This window comes from Bemisia tabaci, chromosome 2 (assembly GCF_918797505.1).
Source record: "Bemisia tabaci chromosome 2, PGI_BMITA_v3".
NCBI classification, from domain to species: domain Eukaryota; kingdom Metazoa; phylum Arthropoda; class Insecta; order Hemiptera; family Aleyrodidae; genus Bemisia; species Bemisia tabaci.
The window spans coordinates 75,289,081-75,309,232 of record NC_092794.1 but is presented as its reverse complement, the minus strand read 5'-3'; the positions used below and the strand labels follow the sequence as shown (position 1 = coordinate 75,309,232).

At 39.8% G+C, this 20,152-nt stretch overlaps 1 protein-coding gene across 2 annotated transcripts in view; it reads right to left on the bottom strand.

Moving 5' to 3' along the window:
- Positions 1-20,152, bottom strand: part of LOC109040333 (uncharacterized) — a 109,635-nt gene that overhangs the window by 12,935 nt on the left and 76,548 nt on the right. For both annotated transcript variants that reach the window (XM_072296266.1, XM_072296267.1), the window contains 2 exons: positions 11,512-11,688; positions 1,876-2,070 (listed from right to left, as the gene is read on the bottom strand). In XM_072296266.1, coding sequence (XP_072152367.1) covers positions 1,876-2,070; positions 11,512-11,688 — 372 coding nt within the window. The remainder of the gene's footprint in view (positions 1-1,875; positions 2,071-11,511; positions 11,689-20,152) is intronic.

Here is a 20,152-nt window from a genome sequence, read left to right as displayed (position 1 = left end):
GCTACCAATTTCAGCGTTAGCAAGTCGCATTAAACCGATTCTTTCGCCATGTTTTGGAGAATATTTTATGCAAATCATTCCGACTACATCTTGGAAGGTTGACCAAGATGCACCTCAGAATATTCCCGTAGGGAGGGGGGTGGAAGCGGCGAAGCGCGCGACCGAATTTGAGCAGCGAAACTGGCTTGCATCAAACCGACACTGCTACCATGTTTTGGGGACTTTTTAAAGCAAATTATTCTAACTGCATCTTGAAAGATTGACGGAGATGCATCTTAGAATATACCCTCACAAAGAGGGGGGAGGGGGCGAAGCGCGTGACAGAACTCGCCATGTTTTTGGATACTTTTTTATGGCAATGAGGCCGACTGCATCTCGGTAGGTCGACTGAGATGCAGTAGATACAGAATATTCTGCAAGGGTAAGGAGGCCTCTCAATCCGCACGCTCCGTCGCAATGTAGGATTTCTCAGCATAAGTCAGTGTGGCACTCACATTATTATAGTGGCACTTTTACCGAGACTAGTACGACTGAAACTTAATACCATTTAATGCCTTCAATTTCAGCATTTCCTCGTGCAATTCAGAATTTTGGTAAAGGGAGGGGTTAGTTCCTTTTGGAAAGAAAACAATGTTAAAAAGAAAGAAAAAAAAATCACCGTTTGTCCCCTTAATTTTTCCGATTAAGTGAAAAATCACAACAAGCTCGCCTCACTCAATCCAATGAGAACTTCCAGGATTTGATCAATTACTCAAGGACTGCCAGTAGGAAGCATCTCGGTGGACCTACCGAGATACAGTCGGCCTTATTAGCATAAGAAAGTTTCCAAAAACGTGTATGGTGTCAGCATCAGTTTGATACGATTCGCGCAAGCGTGTTTCACTGCTCGAGTTCTGTCACACGCTTCGCCCCCCCCCCCCCTTGGAGTATTTTCTGAGCTGCATCTCAGTCGACCTCTCAAGAAGCAGCCAGAGTAATTTGCATAAAAAGTTCTTCAAAGTATGGCAGAAGCATCAGTTGGATCCGACCCCCGCAAGCCAGTTTTTCTGCTCCAGTTTGGTCGCCCCACCCTCCTCCCGGGGTATATTCTGAGCTGCATCCTAGTCAACCTTCCAAGATGCAGTCCGAATCATCCGCATAAAAATTCTCCACAACATGGCGAAAGAATCGGTTTAACGCGACTTGCTAACGCTGTAATTGGTGGCATCAACAACCCCCCCCTCCTCCCGCATGTGGCAACATGGTTCTGTTTTTTTAATTCGGAGGGTCCCTAGCCTATTCAGAGGATAGCATAGACTCAACAAAACAGTAAAGAATCTCAAATGCGACGAATGAACCTGGGTGTCATAACTACAAAGCACACGCTGAATTGTGAACTTTGACCCCCAAAATGGAGGGTAAAACTTCAAGATAGGAAGAAAAAGCCCATTGACACTTTGGATCAGTAGGTTAGGACCTACAACATATCAAGGAACCAGCTGATTTAACCGGGCCCACTTTTCCCATAAGGTTGGACCATCGTCTTTTCTTTGCATATCTTGGTTTTATCAAACTTTCTGCAGAAGTTAGAGTCCAAAATGTGACGGTCCAAACGGTGAAAGCTTTTGATTAAGATACACCATGTTTTTTGAATCGACTTTATCGGGAAAATGTTCTTGAGGGTTTTCCAGATATATCAGTGTAAGATGATACAGATAATCTCAGAGTTGAACATGCACTTTTTTCAAGTTTGAAAAATTATCATGCAAGCATGGCCTATGAATTTCCACACACTAAGCAGGAGTGCAATGCCCCAGCAATTTCAATGTCCTTCACCATAACGTCTAATTGCTCTTGAACTAGTTATGACGGATGATTAAAAAATTTCAAATATACCTTTGTAGTTTCATCATCTGGATACTTCCAATACGATATTTTATCTCCTTCCAACGCACACCATCGACGGTGCCACGCTCCAAAACCAGATACGTCTTCAAACATGGTTAAAAAACCATGATATTCGATGGAGGGTGACAGCTCACAGCTAATTTTAAGTTGTACAACTCCTTCCAGAGGACTTATATATGTGACCTTTAAAAAAACCAGATTAAAGAATAATTTAGCAAGGACTGGTAGTAAGAGTTCTGTTCCTTGACAGTCACACTAAAAACTAGGGCTTTACAACTCTCTTTCATTTTAAAAGTGTTTGAAAAGGAATCAAAAAAGACTTTGTCATATATTATGCTAATGCTCAAACAGGGTGTCCCAAAAGTCCGTCCCACCCCTGCTAACTTTTGAACGGATTCAGCTAGGGTAATGAAACTTTGGGAATGATTGAATTTGACCGTTTAAATTTCGTTTTTTTTTAACTTTTCCCGAAATTTGGGGACTTGCCATGTAATTTTGAACTGATTTTGACCTTTTTCGGCAAATCTAGGGGAAATTGGCTTATTTCGCGGGAAAATTGAATGACCTTTGAATTGACGTATTTGGGGGTCCGAGCCCCCCCCCCCCCTTAAAATTAAAACGAAGTGACTTCTGCTATTTTTACTTAAAAGCGGACACAATTTGGTAAATTTTCCCGTTTTATTTTTTTCTTTACGATAATTTGAACCGGAGTTATGATTTTTTGAAAATAGGTCAAATTTGACCTTTGACCTATCATCACTCGGTCAAAAATTAAGATATTGATCTGCGGTTTGCGCCAAAATTCTTAGTTTTTTATGTTCTTTCGAATGAGGTATCACAAGATAGGGGTTGCCGTTTGAAAAAAAAAAGTTGGGGGCCCCCTTTACGCGCCTCTACCGCGCAAGTTCTGATGCCGCGTCGCGACGACGTCGACCGCGGCCAGCCTCGGCGGCGCTCCCCGAGAGAGCGCTCGCGTCGCCAAGGTGGTTTATGTTTTATTAAGGTCCTTTTATTTTGTTTACGGAAGGAAAGTAATGATTAGTCTGGTTCCCAGAGTTGTATATAAATGTAAATAAAGCAAAGAAGGTTTCAAGGTTAAAGGTGTTTAAGTTCTTTTCTCAGTATTACTTTTTGTTCTTCAGCGTCCTATGCCGGGCGCGGGATACCGATTTACCCACGTCCTAGGTGCACGCCGATACAAGCGCTATTTCATCGCCACTCACCGAGCAGCTACCAACCGCTACACATCTCCAAGGTCCGCCCGGCATTGCAGCGTTTTTAATGTAAGGTTTCCCCGGCACGCCCGGTGTCAATGCAGGTAAATCCCCGGTACGCCCGGTGTTTTAGTTCCTAAGCCCCGGTTAGCCCGGTGTTTTAGTTCCTAAGCCCCGGTTAGCTTGGAGAGTTAAGATAGGGACCCCGGTTCGCCCGGAGAGTAGTTTAGGGACCCCGGCTAGCCCGGTGAACTGCAGCATAGGGACCCCGGCTCGAGCCGTACTCCAACTCAAACCGTGAACAAAAAACTCCAACACAATGTGTTGATAACGCGCGTCATTAACTCGCACAAATCGACCCCTTTAGTTTTCATTTACAGAGATTTCAAAATAGGCAAGCAGCACAACAAGAGAATTCATACGATCCAACACTTCAACGACGCACTTTGACGAGACCCTGTATTGTGAATGTAGAAAGCTACTCGAACGAATTTAAGTTTTTTGATCTGCCTGAAGCAAAATCTTATCAGATTCTTGAAGAAAAGTGCTGCGGGATAATTTAAGCTAAGAAAGGAAAAATTCTGTCGAACTCCTGAAAGATAAAGTCAATTTAAAGGTATTTTGGGGCTAAAATACCCAAGTCACCGGCATTATAAATCCAGTTACATTATTGAAAAGAAATTGACTCGATATAAATGCAATTGCATTAGATATGTCTTGATTTTGTTACTTTAAACGTATTTCCATGCAAAGAAGTTCAACCATGTCCATGCTTTATTCATTCATGAATTGAAAGTAAGCAATCTACATCCCGAAAATCTACCGATCTGCCGTAAAAAATTGCAGAAACTTGATGTACCAAGTCGATGCACCCACTCGTTGAATTTACCAACCAATTTCGTGAGTGCAAATATGTAAAAATCAATATGCTATAGTCATTTTGGGTGCATTTACTTTTCATGAAACAATAATAAATTCAATCCCGAAAAACCATCAATTTTCCGTATAAATTCGAAAAAATCGAAATGTGTCGACTCCCTGACGTAAACATTAGATTCTACGTGTTAAAATACTTACGTGCCGATGTGCTGAACAGAAACCATGTGTTGACACAGTTAGCAGTCCTCGGCAACATCGATTCAACAGAATAATGGCAAAAATTAGATCGGATTTTAGCCGCTTTGCCCGCCTCTCCTCGTTATTTAAAAACCGTTCCTATACTCATCTCAAAATTTTTCTCAGAGCTTTGTGTTATTATCAGCTTCCATTTAAATCCCGGTTCGATGACCGAATCGGCTGCCCAAAAAGCAAGCCATTTTTGAAAGGTTCTATGAGAAATTCGTGATATTATCGGCTCTCAGGAAATCAGCCCATGGCTAAAATTGGTGGTATAAATATTTGAGTGCTTAAAATAATCGTATTGAAGAAACTAAGGCATTAGACTATGAAGTCAATTTCGTTTTAATAATATAACGGGATTTACTACCGGTGAGTTAGCTATTATAGCCCCAGAATACTTTTAAAGCGCCTTTTCTTTCCAGAATCTTGACGGAATTTTTTTTTGGCTTAAACGACTCAAAAGACAATGTAGGTAAAAATTTAAAGAATTCTCGATTTTGACAAAAAAAATGTTCGTTCAGGCACACCGTGTATTGTATGGAGTACTGCTGCTATTCAAACCTTGTCTTCAGGTCAAAATTCTTACAAGGAAGCCCCTTGCAAAAGGCGAATTTTTTGTAATTTCTCCCAATTTTTTCTCCATTATATAATTGAATTGCTTGTCAAATTCTGAGGTCAATTATATTTAATTGTAATTTATACATTTCTTTTTTTCCCTTCATTTTATTTTTTGTCTGGAGAAGTTACATTGATTTCCTCGGATTTCGAATACTGTAACTTTTCTTCTACGAAGGGCGTTCAATAAGTAAATATCCCCCCTCTCTAAAATCCATTAGAATGGACCAATTTTAAAAAAACTTGGGCTCAAAATCTTCCTTAGGATATTTTGAGTTCAACAAAACAAACCGCAACAAAATCGGACTATATGCGGCCGAAGGCGAGCCGTTTGAACGCGCCGAGGTACTCAACGCTCCCGCCGAATCCGCGGGGATTTGAAGTTCGCTACAGGAGAAGAGCTTCTCTGCCTAAGCCTCAGTCGTTCATCACTGACGAAAAGTCAAAGAAATTTTTGTAGAATAAGGGGTTTACCTCACTTCTCCACAGAACCAGCTCGATCCAAGCAGGTCTGATACTGAGACCAAGAGAATAGCTTCTGGATGCCACGCGCGTGGAAGTCTTTCAGCTGACCGGGGATGAAAGAGTGGACGGCTTGTTTGACCTCTTCCACTGATTCAAAATTAACTCCTCCGAGTTCAGATTTCAGGAACGGGAATAAATGGTGGTCTGGTTTGCCATTTATTATCGTATCTGAAATCTGAACTCGGAGGAGTTAATGTTGAATCAGTGGAAGAGGTCAAACAAGCCGTCCACTCTTTCATCCCCGGTCAGCTGAAAGACTTCCATGCGCGTGGCATCCAGAAGCTATTCTCTTGGTCTCAGTATCAGACCTGCTTGGATCGAGCTGGTTATGTGGAGAAGTGAGGTGAACCCCTTATTCTACAAAAATTTCTTTGATTTTTCGTCAGTGATGAACGACTGAGGCTTAGGCAGAGAAGCTCTTCTCCTGTAGCGAACTTCAAATCCCCGCGGATTCGGCGGGAGCGTCGAGCACCTCGGCGCGTTCAAACGGCTCGCGTTCGGCCGCACATAGTCCGATTTTGTTGCGGTTTGTTTTGTTGAACTCAAAATATCCTAAGGAAGATTTTGAGCCCAAGTTTTTTAAAATTGGTCTATTCTAATGGATTTTTGAGAGGGGGGATACTTACTTGTTGAACGCCCCTCGTATTTGGCCGATTTTTATGAAGGAGACCTCTTTTAATTCGTCTTTTAACGGAGAGTAAGGAAAAAATTGCTAAGTACACGCGAAACAATTTTTTTGAAAATTGGACGAATCCTAGCGTGACGGTGAAATGGTTGATCAAGCGTAAAATCAAGGGTGAGGGTCCGGGTCGGGTCGCTCGGGAGGACAAAAGAAACTGCCTCGGTGTCGGGACAGAGATCCGTGTGCGGGGAGGAGAAGGGTAAGTGGATTTCTGTAGAGGCAAACTGATTTCTGTATGTGTTATGGTTAGCACATAGTCTAATGAGTTTTGAGGCTCATCACAGATTGCACTTACGGTTGTCTTGGCTGGCCCTCACTATCAGAGCAGTGGTACCAAATTTTGAAAAGCATAACAGGGGTGTAGATATCTGTCTATGCAACGTTTTAAACGAAATGAAGGAGTGAAATTCTCATTCGAAGAGGTCTACTCAGCAATCCTCGAATCAGTTCTTCTGCTTCTGCTTATATATGCATATTTTAAATCAGCGCTGAGCATTCTTAGGCTTTTTTTAAAAAAACCAAGTAATGTAGACTCTTGGTATTCATTGCACATAAACTAGAAATCCCCAGAATGAGAAACAACTTTAAATCATAATTATTGACGAATAAATAAACTTTTTACACGCTTTGGAAAATCTCAGAAGTTCGCGGTTGTCACTTTTCGGTAAGGAACTAAGGGACTCGGTTATTGTATCGAGTGGGGGGTCGAAACGATCGCAAAGGCGGTATACTATGTATACGTGCCAATACAAATACAAATAAACAAGTAGAATATTAGACTTAAAAATTTAAATTTTTTAAAATTCCCAGTATAAAAACTTAGCAATACATTTAACAATTGTCAAAATGTTGAAAAGTTAAAGGAATTTTAAATTTAAAATTATAAAAATTTCTTTGAAAAAAGAATATCTTGGTGCTCTCTAAGCTTGGAATTTCAACTTTGCAATTAAAAAATTAACGCAAAAATTAAATTCTGAAATCAAGAAGAACCTGTACTGCCACAGATGCTTACAATATTTCACTGAGCTTTTCCAATCTGCCCCCTTTAACAAGTTTATGAACTCTTCTTTATCTTTACTTAGATTCCTTTTCTGCAACCATCTAATCCTAAATTCAACCAGCACAGGACACTCAGTTACGAAGTAATATACAGCTTTTTCTCGGTTAATATTACATAGGGAGCAGGTGTTATTTTTTCCCTTTCTAAACAGGTGCTTGTTCAAATACAAAAGTTCTCCCTTCCTTTAAACCTGTTCAGCCCTGGATTAGGGCCGGCAGAGTGTGCACCCACGGCCTAGGTTAGGAAAGGGAAATCTAAGAAAATGCTATAGTCTCACTAAATTGTCTGTATCTCACTTATTTTTGCATGAAATGGCTTGAAATTTTCAGGAGTTGTACTCAAGGGATGCAGAATTGATATTCTTTCATAACTTTTTTTTAGGTGTGTTGAAAAAAGAAAAATTAGCTAAATTTTAAAAGAAAATTGAAAATGTGTGAGAAAAAAAAAATGGAAAATCGTTGTGTAGTCTTTTTGTTGACGCCCTTGCGTCTCGAAAAATATCGAACATCGATAATGCTCCGCCACCTATCGCCCTTTTTGACAATTAGCGATTTTGGTTGTCGAGTTCCCCGATAGATCGCGCATGCTTGTCAATTAGCACCTACTCATCTGTCACCCCTTCCCTTTCTCAATAATGGACTCTTCCATTTTTTGCATGCTACGATACCGCGTTGCCGGCGCTCTCTCTAAGGTTCCACCCCTTTTTTCTCAACTTGTGGAATCTTGTTGGGCTGATTCTTCTGTTCGTGTGTGTCGATACTTGTGTCTTTTTACGGTTCTCTCGAGTTTCCCTGGACCCTTTGTGGAAAAGCTTTTCCTCTCAGACTTCTGCTGCACCAGCTTCTTCGAGCTTCAGCTGACGATCTTTCACATACTTTTCTGGTTAATTCAGGTAGAATTCATGAATTACACCTCTTTAGGAATCTAGCATCTAGGACCTCAGCCCCCCTTAGGCTTTACCTCGTGGTTGCTAATTTCAACCCTGACGAATACCAATGTAATTTTCACCCTTTGTTCCCTATTTGCCCTGAATACCCTTTATTAGAGCTCAAAGTGAACGATCCCTTTCCTTTACTCCCTTAAACCCTCTCTTTAATTTCCCTAATCCTCTGGAGACCCCAAGTTCAAGGTCATGTTCGGATCTCTCATGGCCATGAAAGGCTAAAGTTTCAATTATGACTTCATGAGCAAGTCTTGTCACCCAGGAATCCCAAACACTTTTTGACATTCAAATATAGAAAGTTATGCACACAATTCAAGAGCTAATCGTATAAACTTGTTAAAAACAAAATATGAACACAATAGGAGGTAGAGAGCAAAATGTATAGCCTTTTAAAACAAAGTAAATTAAAGAGCTAAAGTTACCAACTTCTGGGCAAATGCTGTTGTTCTACTTAATTGCTTGTATCTCACTAATTAATGCATGAAATGAGTTGAAATTTTTAGGAATTTTACTTAGAGGATAAAGAATTGATAATTTGCTGGTAACATTCATTCAGCTGTGCTAGAAAAAAAATTTTGCTAAATTTAAGAATTTTTTTCAAATAATTGGAAAGGAAAAAAAGGTAAAAACCATTTTTAGGTCTTCTGGTTTTCAAATGCAGGAATTTATTAACACAATTTAAGTAGTTGACACTGACACATTTAAATTAAAGATACTAACACAAAGGCAGGACAGAATAAAATTTACAGGCTTTACAATACAATGTTTGTTGATGATAGGCAGATGCTTCCGACCGTGTTAGAACTTTTCGTTTGTGTGGTAAACTTCAAAGCAGGGTACAACACATAGGGATTTTTGGCATTGGTTGCACTCATACCTAGTCTCCTTCCTTTTGGTTGCCCTCATTTTAGTATGCGCACACACATGACACTGACGCGTAAAATTTTTTTTCTTCTCATTTTCAGGGATTAGAGAGGGAAAATGACGACCAGTTAATCGAATAGGAGATTCATTTTTACATGGTTTTCCACCCTTGCTTCTCCTAACACCTGTTTAGTTCTCTTCAATGAGTTGCTCAATTAAATTTTCTATAAAATTTTTCAGAGGCAATTTTTTACCCGTCACTTGTTTGAATAAAATATGCGAATTCAGAACTGACAAATCTAATAGATGAAAAAATACTTTTTTATACCATTTTATGGTTTTTCTAACACTCTCAGTACTACTTAGTAGCATGTCTGTAAGGTCCACTCCTCCCATATTTTTATTATGATTAAGAATTACAATGGGCTTTACATCTCCCTCTTTCCTTCCCTTCCTTTTTGGAACAGTTGCCATTCCAAACTCGTCAATAGTGGAAAGCATTATTACATCTCTTTTATCCGTATACTTTAAAACCATCATTCCATCACAAAATTGTCAAGTCATTTCCCCTTTAGCCAACTTAGGAAATGCTGGCATACCTTTCCTATTTGACTTTACTGTGCCACATACCTTTGTGCCTTTCTGTCTCAATAACATTGCAAGAGTTGGGCTCGAGTACCAGTTCTCAACAAATACATTATAACCTTTAAAAAACAAAGGGTCCATCAGAGTTATAACAACTGCTCCTGACTTGCCAATTTTATATTGATCTGGAGTCTCAGTCTTTGCCCCAAGATACAAAATTAAATCATAAACATAACCGGTAACGCTATCGCAAAGTTTAAAAAATTTAATGCCAAATCGTGCTCTTTTTGTTTTAATGTATTGACGAAATGATAGGCGTCCTTTAAACAGTAGTAAGCTTTCATCAATGCTTAAGTTTTGAAAAGGAGTAAAAATTTGTTGAAATTTAATCCTTGGACTATCAAAAACTGGTCGAATTTTGAACATTCGATCGTCTTTCTGCTGATGCTCATTAGGTGAAAAATGAAGGAATTTCAGTATCGCAAAAAATCTATCTCGAGCCATTATTTTCGAAAATTAGGGTACATGTAAAATATCCCTAGTAGACCAACAATCTTTCATTTTATTTAGACCATGAATGCCTACTAAAAGCCATGTGGCAAGGAATAAATAAAGCTCACCTGGTGAGACATTTTTCCATTTGTTGATAGCAGAAAACTCTCCGCAACGGAATAAATTATCACCAACGTACTCTTGGTAGTTATTAGTTTGTAACACTATTGAGTCCACTAAAGCACTATCAAATATATCTTTGGAGAAATCCACTTCACGATATTCAGCAGTGAGGGTTGATTGGTAGCCAGCATTTGTCACAGAAAAGGGATGCGGAGTTGGTCTCTTCCTGATGTGACTCCACTTGAGATTTCCAGGATCAAAATTAAAAACATTGTTCAAGTCAGGGTTTGAGGAATCATGATTACTATCATCCACATCCATCGGTGAAGAATTTATCGTGGTTTCGTCGTCACTATCATCGTCCATGGCATGGTTACTGGGGAAACCACTGAAGGTAGAACCGACAGTTATATCATCGTTCTCATGTTCTGAGTCCGACTCATCTTGAGTAATAATTTCGCAAATTTCGGCGTCTTTCAACACGTTTGAAGCCATTATAGAGTCACAAGATGATAATCTGATCACTAAACATTGAAGTTAGTCGAAAAAGGCGAGTTAGCAACCAAAAACTTGACAAAACCGGACGTGATTCACGAGCAGCAAACAAACAGATGGGATTTCCCGAGCACATGAAAATCATATGATCATTATGTTTACTTGTTGACAACCGATTGACACGCACTCTTGTGACAACTGGTGGAAGTTGTAGTTCATATCCTCCCCAACAGATAGCACTATCTATGTGATATGATGCGAGTTGATACGGGCGCGTTATCGCAGAAAGTATACGGCAAGGTCTGAACCCGAGAATACTCGGGAGTAGGTCCTGGAGGTGCGCGCGCGTAGCCCGAGAATACTCGGGTGTAGGGCCCAACAGGTTAAAAATCCAACTAATTTCAGTTGCTTTCAGATTTGGATCTAGAACATATATTGTCTCCTCTTTGATATTAAAACTCCTTGCACAGACCCCCGCTCTCACACATTTTTTGCCAGTATTGAAGTTTAAGTTGCCGTTTTACTTCCGTTATTATCTCCATCACATTACATTCCGTGGAGAGGAGATGAAGTTCTCAATTTGAATCCTGTATAATTTAGCCAAGTTCTGCCACTCAGAATACGGGAACACTTTCTTTTTGATGAGCTCGTTTGCCAATAATCTAAGGTATCTTGCCTCCGGTGATCTTAAGTACCAGTTTTTGAAGTCCAAATGAAGTTTAAGAAAGAAGGTTATAATAGGAAATATATTTGTTTCCGAATAGATCATATAATCTGGAGTAAATACCGGGAGTCTTAGAATCTTTTTGATAAAACCTTTGTGAAAAACTTCTAATTTCAGTTGAGAGCCTAAAAATCATGCATGAAAAAACATAATAATAATCTAATAATCAACTGCTGTACTTACTTTATTCAGAGTAAATTGGTTGCGCTGAATTTCACGTAAGGAGAATACAGCGTAGCCAACTATTGAGAAACTAGATGTTCTAACTGCTGATGGACCTGCAGGTGATTGCATTGGTGGTCGTATTAGCCTGGAATCAACTTTATGTTTTTTAGGCGTGATTCTCAACTTATGAGTTTCCTGAAAAAATGTACATAAGAGATGAGACACATGGTAAAATTCATTCATTTCAGCAGCTCACTAAATAGCTGAGTTTAAAGTTTTCATGAGGTGAATGAGGATCCCATAAAAAATAATATGAGGTTCATACCTGTTTTCTAATTTTGGCATGATTACCTTTCAGAAAATTTCCTCATGGAAATGGCATCCATCCTAGCAAAAAAAAAGAGAAAGAAAGAAAAAAATTGAACCTTCATGCAGTCCTGAGATGTTACTTAGAATAACGGATCATATTAATTTGAAACGACAAAATTCTCCTTCCTGCAACTATCCAGACGTCAGGGCATTCTTGCTTGAAAAATGTGACAGGCTGCAAAAAGAAACATCCTACACCGAGGGGTAACTCATTGCAATTTACTCATAATACAGGCATTAGAGACTTAAAAGTAGCTATTGTTGAAAAAGCACTGCGGAGTACTATTCCTCTTATTTTTGCGTCTTAGAATTCAAATTTTAAGTTTGCTGCCTTGTATCCACGAGGCATTTTCTGAAAAATTGAAAAAAACGTAGCCAAAATTTTGTTACCTAGTTTTTGGTACCAATTAAAAAAGAAACATATTTGAAGACATTTACCTTACTTGAATGTCATCATTAAGTCCTTTTAAATAGCATATACAAATTTACGCACAGTTCTACACCTTTACCCGCCTCAAAATGCCCGAAATTCAAACTTGCAGCCAATGATAAAGCCATTTAGATTTCGAAATTCAGTGATTTATAATCTACCCACAGTGCCATGTGATGTATGGATTCTTATGTAACATCCTAGATCAAACATGAAATGAAGAATAATCCTAAGTTATTTTCCACTTCATATTTAAAATCTACAATCAAAATTATATGAGTATCAATGCACGACATGCCACAGAGGGTAGATTTAAAACACTGAAGTTCTAAATGGCCAGATTATTGGCCACAATTTTGAATTTTAGGCATTGTAAAGGGGATAATGGAGTGGGACCATGAGAAACTTTTCATTCTTTGTTTATGAGGACCTAATGATGGAATGTACGAGGGGTATTCGTAAAGTAAGTTAATATGTATCATATCTTCTGGAAGCTAATGAAGATAATTTAAATAAGTAAAAAGCGTTTGAATTGTCGTACTCTCAGCTTTTTAAAACGCTTCAGTTTTTGGAATTCGGTCTTCTAAGCGGCGAGTGACATAAGTTTTCTCCCACCCATCTTCCGCCACCGCGTGTCCAAAATTTACGCGCGCTCAGGAGGTGGCAGGATGGTAGCATGCAACTTTATTCTGCAAAACTTTCAAAATGCGATTTTTTGTTCAAAATTGAATAGTTTCGTGTTTGAGAAGACTTTAGCTTACTTTCTCAAGTAATTCCTATCTCGATGAACACATTTTACATACCGAGACACGAGCCTTTTAATTCCATCGATGGAAAACTATTGATCTTGTTTTTGCAATCACTTTTGTACAGCTTCTTTCAGCTCATTGGCGTCTGCGGACGCTTTCGTCAAAACCCTTCTTTAGCTCAGGAAATAAGTGGTAAGTAATTCACTCGGGGCGAGATCCTGGGAATAAAGGGAATGGGGAGAAAAGTCCCTTTTAAAGGAGATCAACAACTAATTCAAAATTAGCGAACATTGAAATGCAATGTCTGAAGGTAGTAGCACTGAATATATTGGAGTTTGGATTGTAGCTGAACGCTAGAAATAATGTAGAATTTCTTTGAAAAACTTACATTTTATTAACAAATTTATACCGAAGCTTTTCAAAGCAAACGCTTCATCGTCAGGGTCACAAAATCAATATCACAAAGGCCATAATTTAAATTTCAAACAAGGTAACATATTTCATTGATGGTAACAATTGATAACAAGCTATTAGATCAAATCACTCTTAATAATCAAAACATTGTCAATGTATGCTTAGTACCTGATTCTCATCAGAGATGGCAGCACATTTTATGTACAGGGGATTAGTTGCCAGATCTACCTCTTTTTGTACATTTAATAATTCTTCCCCTCCTTTTACTGCCTTAGTTATTTCATATTTTTCTAGGACTCTAAGCATTTTTCTGTCCCTGTTTTTGTGTAGAATTTTAATTTCTTTCATCTGATGATTTTCTGCTTTGATGTGCTTAAATACGTTCGAGGATGGTAGTGTCATGTCTTCATTAACTCTACAGTTGATTGAGCGCTCAGTTTCTTCGATATATATTTTCTTGCATGAATTACAATATAAACGGTAAACGCCAGTTACATTCTTACTATTACCAATATTGCCTTTACCTTTTTTGATTTTGTCGGTTACCTTCCTTATATTGTCTAGTATGCTGTTTTTAGTCTTAAAAGCTGTTCTGTACTCAGTTTTTTTTAAACAATTGCTAATTTTTGAGCTAACAGGGCCAAAATAATCAATTTATACATATTTGTCATTATTTTTGGGTTTTTTAGCCTCATTGCTGTTAGCATCAGAGCACTGTTTTTCATGTCTCCTTAAAATTTTGTTGACAATATATTTAGGGAATCCATTAATTTAAGCAATACTCTGGATAATACCGATTTCCTCTTGTCTATGTTTGTGGCTAAGTGGAATGGAAAACACTCTATGTGCCATTGCATGAATTGCAGCGTGTTTATGGCTGTTAGGGTTATTAGAATGGAAGGGAATTCTACTATGGGAATAAAAATTGATTATTTTGGCCCTGTTAGCTCAAAAATTAGCGATTGTTTAAACCAAACTGAGTACAGAACAGCTTTTAAGACTAATTACAGCATACTAGACAATATAAGGAAGGTAACCGACAAAATCAAAAAAGGTAAAGGCAATATTGGTAATAGTAAGAATGTAACTGGCGTTTACCGTTTATATTGTAATTCATGCAAGAAAATATATATCGAAGAAACTGAGCGCTCAATCAACTGTAGAGTTAATGAAGACATGACACTACCATCCTCGAACGTATTTAAGCACATCAAAGCAGAAAATCATCAGATGAAAGAAATTAAAATTCTACACAAAAACAGGGACAGAAAAATGCTTAGAGTCCTAGAAAAATATGAAATAACTAAGGCAGTAAAAGGAGGGGAAGAATTATTAAATGTACAAAAAGAGGTAGATCTGGCAACTAATCCCCTGTACATAAAATGTGCTGCCATCTCTGATGAGAATCAGGTACTAAGCATACATTGACAATGTTTTGATTATTAAGAGTGATTTGATCTAATAGCTTGTTATCAATTGTTACCATCAATGAAATATGTTACCTTGTTTGAAATTTAAATTATGGCCTTTGTGATATTGATTTTGAGACCCTGACGATGAAGCGTTTGCTTTGAAAAGCTTTGGTATAAATTTGTCAATAAAATGTAAGTTTTTTAAAGAAATTCTACATTATTTCAAGCGTTCAGCTACAATCCAAACTCCAACAACTGATTGGTCACATGAGCTGTATGTGGCCTAGCGTTGTTATGAAGTAGGAACACATGACGGGACGAAAACCAGGGTGTTTTCTTTAGATTGCTGATTTGAGCCTTTTCAGGACATCACAGTTTCTGTCAGCCTCAATAGTTGTTCCTCCTTCTAAGAAATCAATGAGTAACACTCACAGAGCACCCCAAAAGACGAGCGCAAATTTTGGACACGCAGTGGCGAGAGACTGGTGTGGGAAAACTGATGTTACTCAGCACTTAGAAAACTAAATTTAAAAAATTGAAGCTTTTTAAAAGCTGAGAGTATGATAATTTAAACGTTTTTTACAGATTTTAATTACGAGGTCTGTTCCATAAGAAACCGGATTTTGGTGATAACTAGCCCAAAATGCGTCCGAATTAGGTTTTCTTGAACTTTCTTGATAGCTGAAAATACACTTAAGAACGGTACGTTCACAAATTTGAAAAATCTTAACTAGTTTAGTTGATATGTGGCTTGAAAAGAGGCAACCTCATGGGTGTTCTGCAATTTTTATGTTCGACCGAACTTGTCTCTCTCCTTTTGGGCTTGCACTGCCTTTCTCAACTCACAAGGATGATTGGAGTTTCGTCCCCATATCGTAGCCGTACACTTATGTCTTGTCACCGAAAATTATCCTATCCAAAAATGTAGGATCATTGTTAGAACGTTCAAGCTATAACGATCGGATCATGGGGCGATGGCGATTTCGGCGAGGGCGATAGCCGCGGAGCGGGGGCATTGCCCCGGCTTGCTGAAGTCCCCGGATTTCCCACGAAAACTCCGCCTGAGCATAGTGTGAACGGCCACTAACTCAAAACATCAGGCCAGCGCGCCGCGCTACCGCGCCGGATTTCGGACAAAACAGCGATTTCCAACACCCTGCAAGCGGGCAAATCTACCGTTTTGTCAGAGGTCCGGCGCGATAGCATGGTTTTCCGCTGAACGTGGAAATCCGTAAACATACAGCGCCGGAAACGAGAAACAACAGCTAAGGACTTTCAGGAGGGTCCCATGGTAAGCTCGACCGCGATTCCACCTTCAAAGTTTAGTAGTCTCCGAGGTGTCACCCAAGCTGCTCCTCACTGCGTCGAGCCCAAAACTCAGTGCGACCCTCGCCTTGTCGAGAACCCCCTCCCCCCCCTTTTGTTGAGTGATTGTTGTCGAGTTTAGAGTTGAGAGTTTAGATTAGAGTGTTGAGTAATAAGTAGTTATCAGATCATTTGAGTTGTAGAGTCTGTCAAATAAAATCATCCATTTTAGTAGTCCATCCATCGTATCTTAGTCCTTTCATCTATCCTGAGTCGTCGACCTGTGTAGGTGGTAAGACCCCCATATCTACTAAAACGAGTCCCGTGGAACTCATCCATCAATCCACGGTGGTGGAGGCAAAAGATCGCCCCAAAGGAGAGAGGTAGTTGGGAGTAGAGTGCCCTTTTGGCCCTACCCGCTGCGACCGTTATAAGTGTTGGAGGCTAGCCGGGTAGTAAGCTAAACTCCCTGGAGTGCTTTCAGTCCGGTTACCCCTTGCACTAAGCCAAGCGAGACTCTCCAAAAAAAAAATTTTTCTTTAATTTTTTAGTGTGTGTTTAGGGTAAAATTCAAAATTTAAATTTTATCACAATTGTCGAAATTTTCTTTCAAAGTGTTCAAATTTGGTTTATTGAATAACTTTAAAATTCACTTTGGTTCATTCAGTTTTTTCTTATAAAAATTTTCGCAATTTCTTTCAAAGTTTAACCATTTCTTACGAACGATTTTCATTCCATTTCTTTGAAAACCCTTTTGAAATTTTTTTTATCATTATCTTCCTTTTTCACCGATTTTAGTTTTCTCTTTAGATTTTAATTTAGTTTTTTTTTTCTCTTTCTTTCTTAGTTCTATCTTGATATTGTTCCATCGAGTAACTCCGAATTCAGTTTTGATTTTTATCGGTTCTCTCATTTCCCATTTAATCACGGTACTTAAATACCCACGGAACGCTAGAGAACAATTTTTTAAAAAAAAAGGAAGATTAAGTTTAAAGTTAAAAATTATAGTGTTGCCCGTACCCCTTTATCAATCTTGATATTAATCAATTTTTGCCTGCTCTTTTTTTGTTCCCCGTGTTAACCCTAATCAAAATTTCCACTTTCAGACTTTTTTTAAAAACTGTTTTTCAGACTTTTTTTAAAAATTAACGAAAATTTATTTATTTATTTTTTACTCATTTACAGGTCTTTTTTTAAATCTTTTTTTTGAGTGCTAAAATAAACCTCACCTCGCTAGTTGACAATTGTAATCTCGAGCCGGGCGAGCGCTTACAACCGTCAACTAGGGACGTTTAAATAATCATAGCTTAAGCGTCGTTTTTTTTTATCTAACGAGTTAAAATAATTTTTTTTTCTTTTCATTTTTTTTACTTTCCACCTTTTTCGGCCATTTGTGCAAAATTAATTTTGGTAATCACTTACCTCCCAGCATCTGCATCCTCCCGCAGTATTCCAGAATCAACTCTATTCTATGAGGAGGCATGTAGAAAATGAATAAGAATCCTCCATGCATACCTTCACCCTTGTAATCGGTGCTATCACTTTCAAACTCTCTTACGTAGAAATCCTACCATTCTTGCGGACGGAAAGAAGAGTGAAGATAGACGAGGATATACAATTTGAGGACGTACTGAAGTTCACAAAATCCTACCCAGCAGCAACTCTGCTTGAGTTCCTACGAGTCCGGCTAGGAGAGGATACCGACGAGGCATCCAGGCAACCGTTGAAGAAGCCATACGTCTACACATACGTCAGAGAGTACAAATCAGTGGAAGAATACGAAGAACGCCTGAAGGGAACGGAACCTAACTACCGTGCAATCAAGACCGACGAAAGGGGAGACCCAGCAGAAATATTCAAGCTTACAAAAGAGAGGATCGAGTGGGAACTAGCAAAGAAACACTATTGCTACAACTACGGAACCGTTGAAAAGGCCAGGGCTGCACTGAAGTGGATAATCGACAGACACCAGCACAAATCCAGCACATCAGCAGAAACCCCGAGAAGTTCAAACGACGCACAAGGATACGGCACTTCCACCCTCAGAGATTCTGGAATCTCAACAGCAAACAGCCCCGAGGGGACGCGATTCGGAGGAAACAAGCCCATATCTTCTGAAACATCCGACAGCCAGTCCGCGGATTCAAATCGCACAAACGAGCTACAAAACCCGAAAAATCTTCGAATAGCAGAAGCAGAGATCAACCACGAAGAAGCGGAAGTAAGCGAGGAAGAAGAAGAAGAAGCGGAAGTAAGCGAGGAAGAAGAGGAAGAAGAAGAAGCGGAAGTAAGCGAGGAAGAAGAGGAAGAAGAAGACGACGACATGGTGCGGATATACTTTGAAAAGTTGAAACTACCCTTCTTCAGCGGAAAATGGAATGAAGACCTTACAGACCATTTTCGTCGCCTGGAAACTGAGGGAAAAGCGTACGGATGGGATGAAGCTGACATGAAAAGAGTGCTCGCCTTCTTCTTAGCAGGAGCGGCAAGGGATTGGTATGACAGAAGAGAAGCAGAACTGGAACCCAAAACGCTAAATGAAATCAAGGAAGAATTCAAAAAAAGGTTCGAGTCGAAAAGCAACCAATCTCCGTACGCAACCCTCTCGGCGAGAAAACAGAAGTGGAGTGAAAGGCCGATGGACTACTTCGACGCGATGGCGCACTTGCGAAAGAAAATACCACGTAGGCGCATACCGTGAAGGCGCGCAATGAACGCGGCAAACTATACCAAGTAAATTCGCACAACCCGTTCCGAGGGAACCCATGGGGATCCCGCATGAGTATACCACGACACAGTCACCTCAAAAGTTCACAAGTTCCAAAAGTTAAAGCCGGACGCACAGCGCGACAGTTCGAGACGAGCGACCGCGAGATGAAAAAGCGAACTGGGACCCCGTTCACTTGGGAAAAATCTTCAAGATCACGGCAGACAGCAGGAAATCAAAGTCAGCGCTTTCATCCGCGCTGCAGGGCAGACCGACTGCACCCCGCTTCCCCGCTCCTCTCTGCCACAGGAGCCAGGGAGATCTGGAACATGAGACCAAAAAACGCAGGCGAAGCAAAAGACGCGGAAGCCGTGAGAACGCTCAGCAGCCGGAGCGATGCAGCCAGCCACGAACCCCCCCCCCCCCCCCCCCAAGAGGAGAATAAAATATATGATAAATTATATAATAAAAATGATCATCTTTCTGTGCGCAGGGTGAAAAGGAGAACCTGGACTAAACGGCAAATCCCGAATCGCAGAAGGAAAATCTAATTCATAGTACAGCGCAAGCCACGCAGTAACCAAAGCACGATGAAAGCACCAGGGTTGCCAATTCTCGCAGCCGTAATGGCACTGTGGCAGGGCGGACTGGCATGCACTACGATCAAGAACTCAACGGTAATATCCTTTAATAGCACCAAACAAGCGCTCTTTAAAAACGGAGTAGTAACAATACCACTGGTCATTGACCTCATATACCCCTACAAGGTATGCAACGAGGTATACCACAGCTCAGTACTCGCCGGGATGTTTAGATCTGCGGGAACCCCACCTCCAAGCAGAAATTACGAGGCGAAAAGCCGCCAAAAACGCGCACTTCCCTTACTAATAACAGGCGCGGTGGCAACGTCATCATCAGTGGCGACCCTTGCTACCATGCTTTGGGCAAAGTTAAAATATGCGGAGCTGAACGGAGAAATCGAAAAATTGCGACAAGATCTCGGAAGAAGGACCAGCTACCTCGAAAAACTAACGGTCGAAAACAAAGAGGCAAATATCAAAAATTACATAGCGATAAGAAGGGATCTGAAGCAAATAACAACCTTGATGTCCGAAAATTTATGTAAACTAGAAAATTATACCAGGATCATTCTATTAGAGTCTCAAATGCTGAACGAATTCGACGAAATTATGGCAGCCCTCCGGACTAAAACTCTCAGCGCAAAACTCCTACCTCCGTCGCAATTACACGCATTCATCGAGAACTCCCCTCC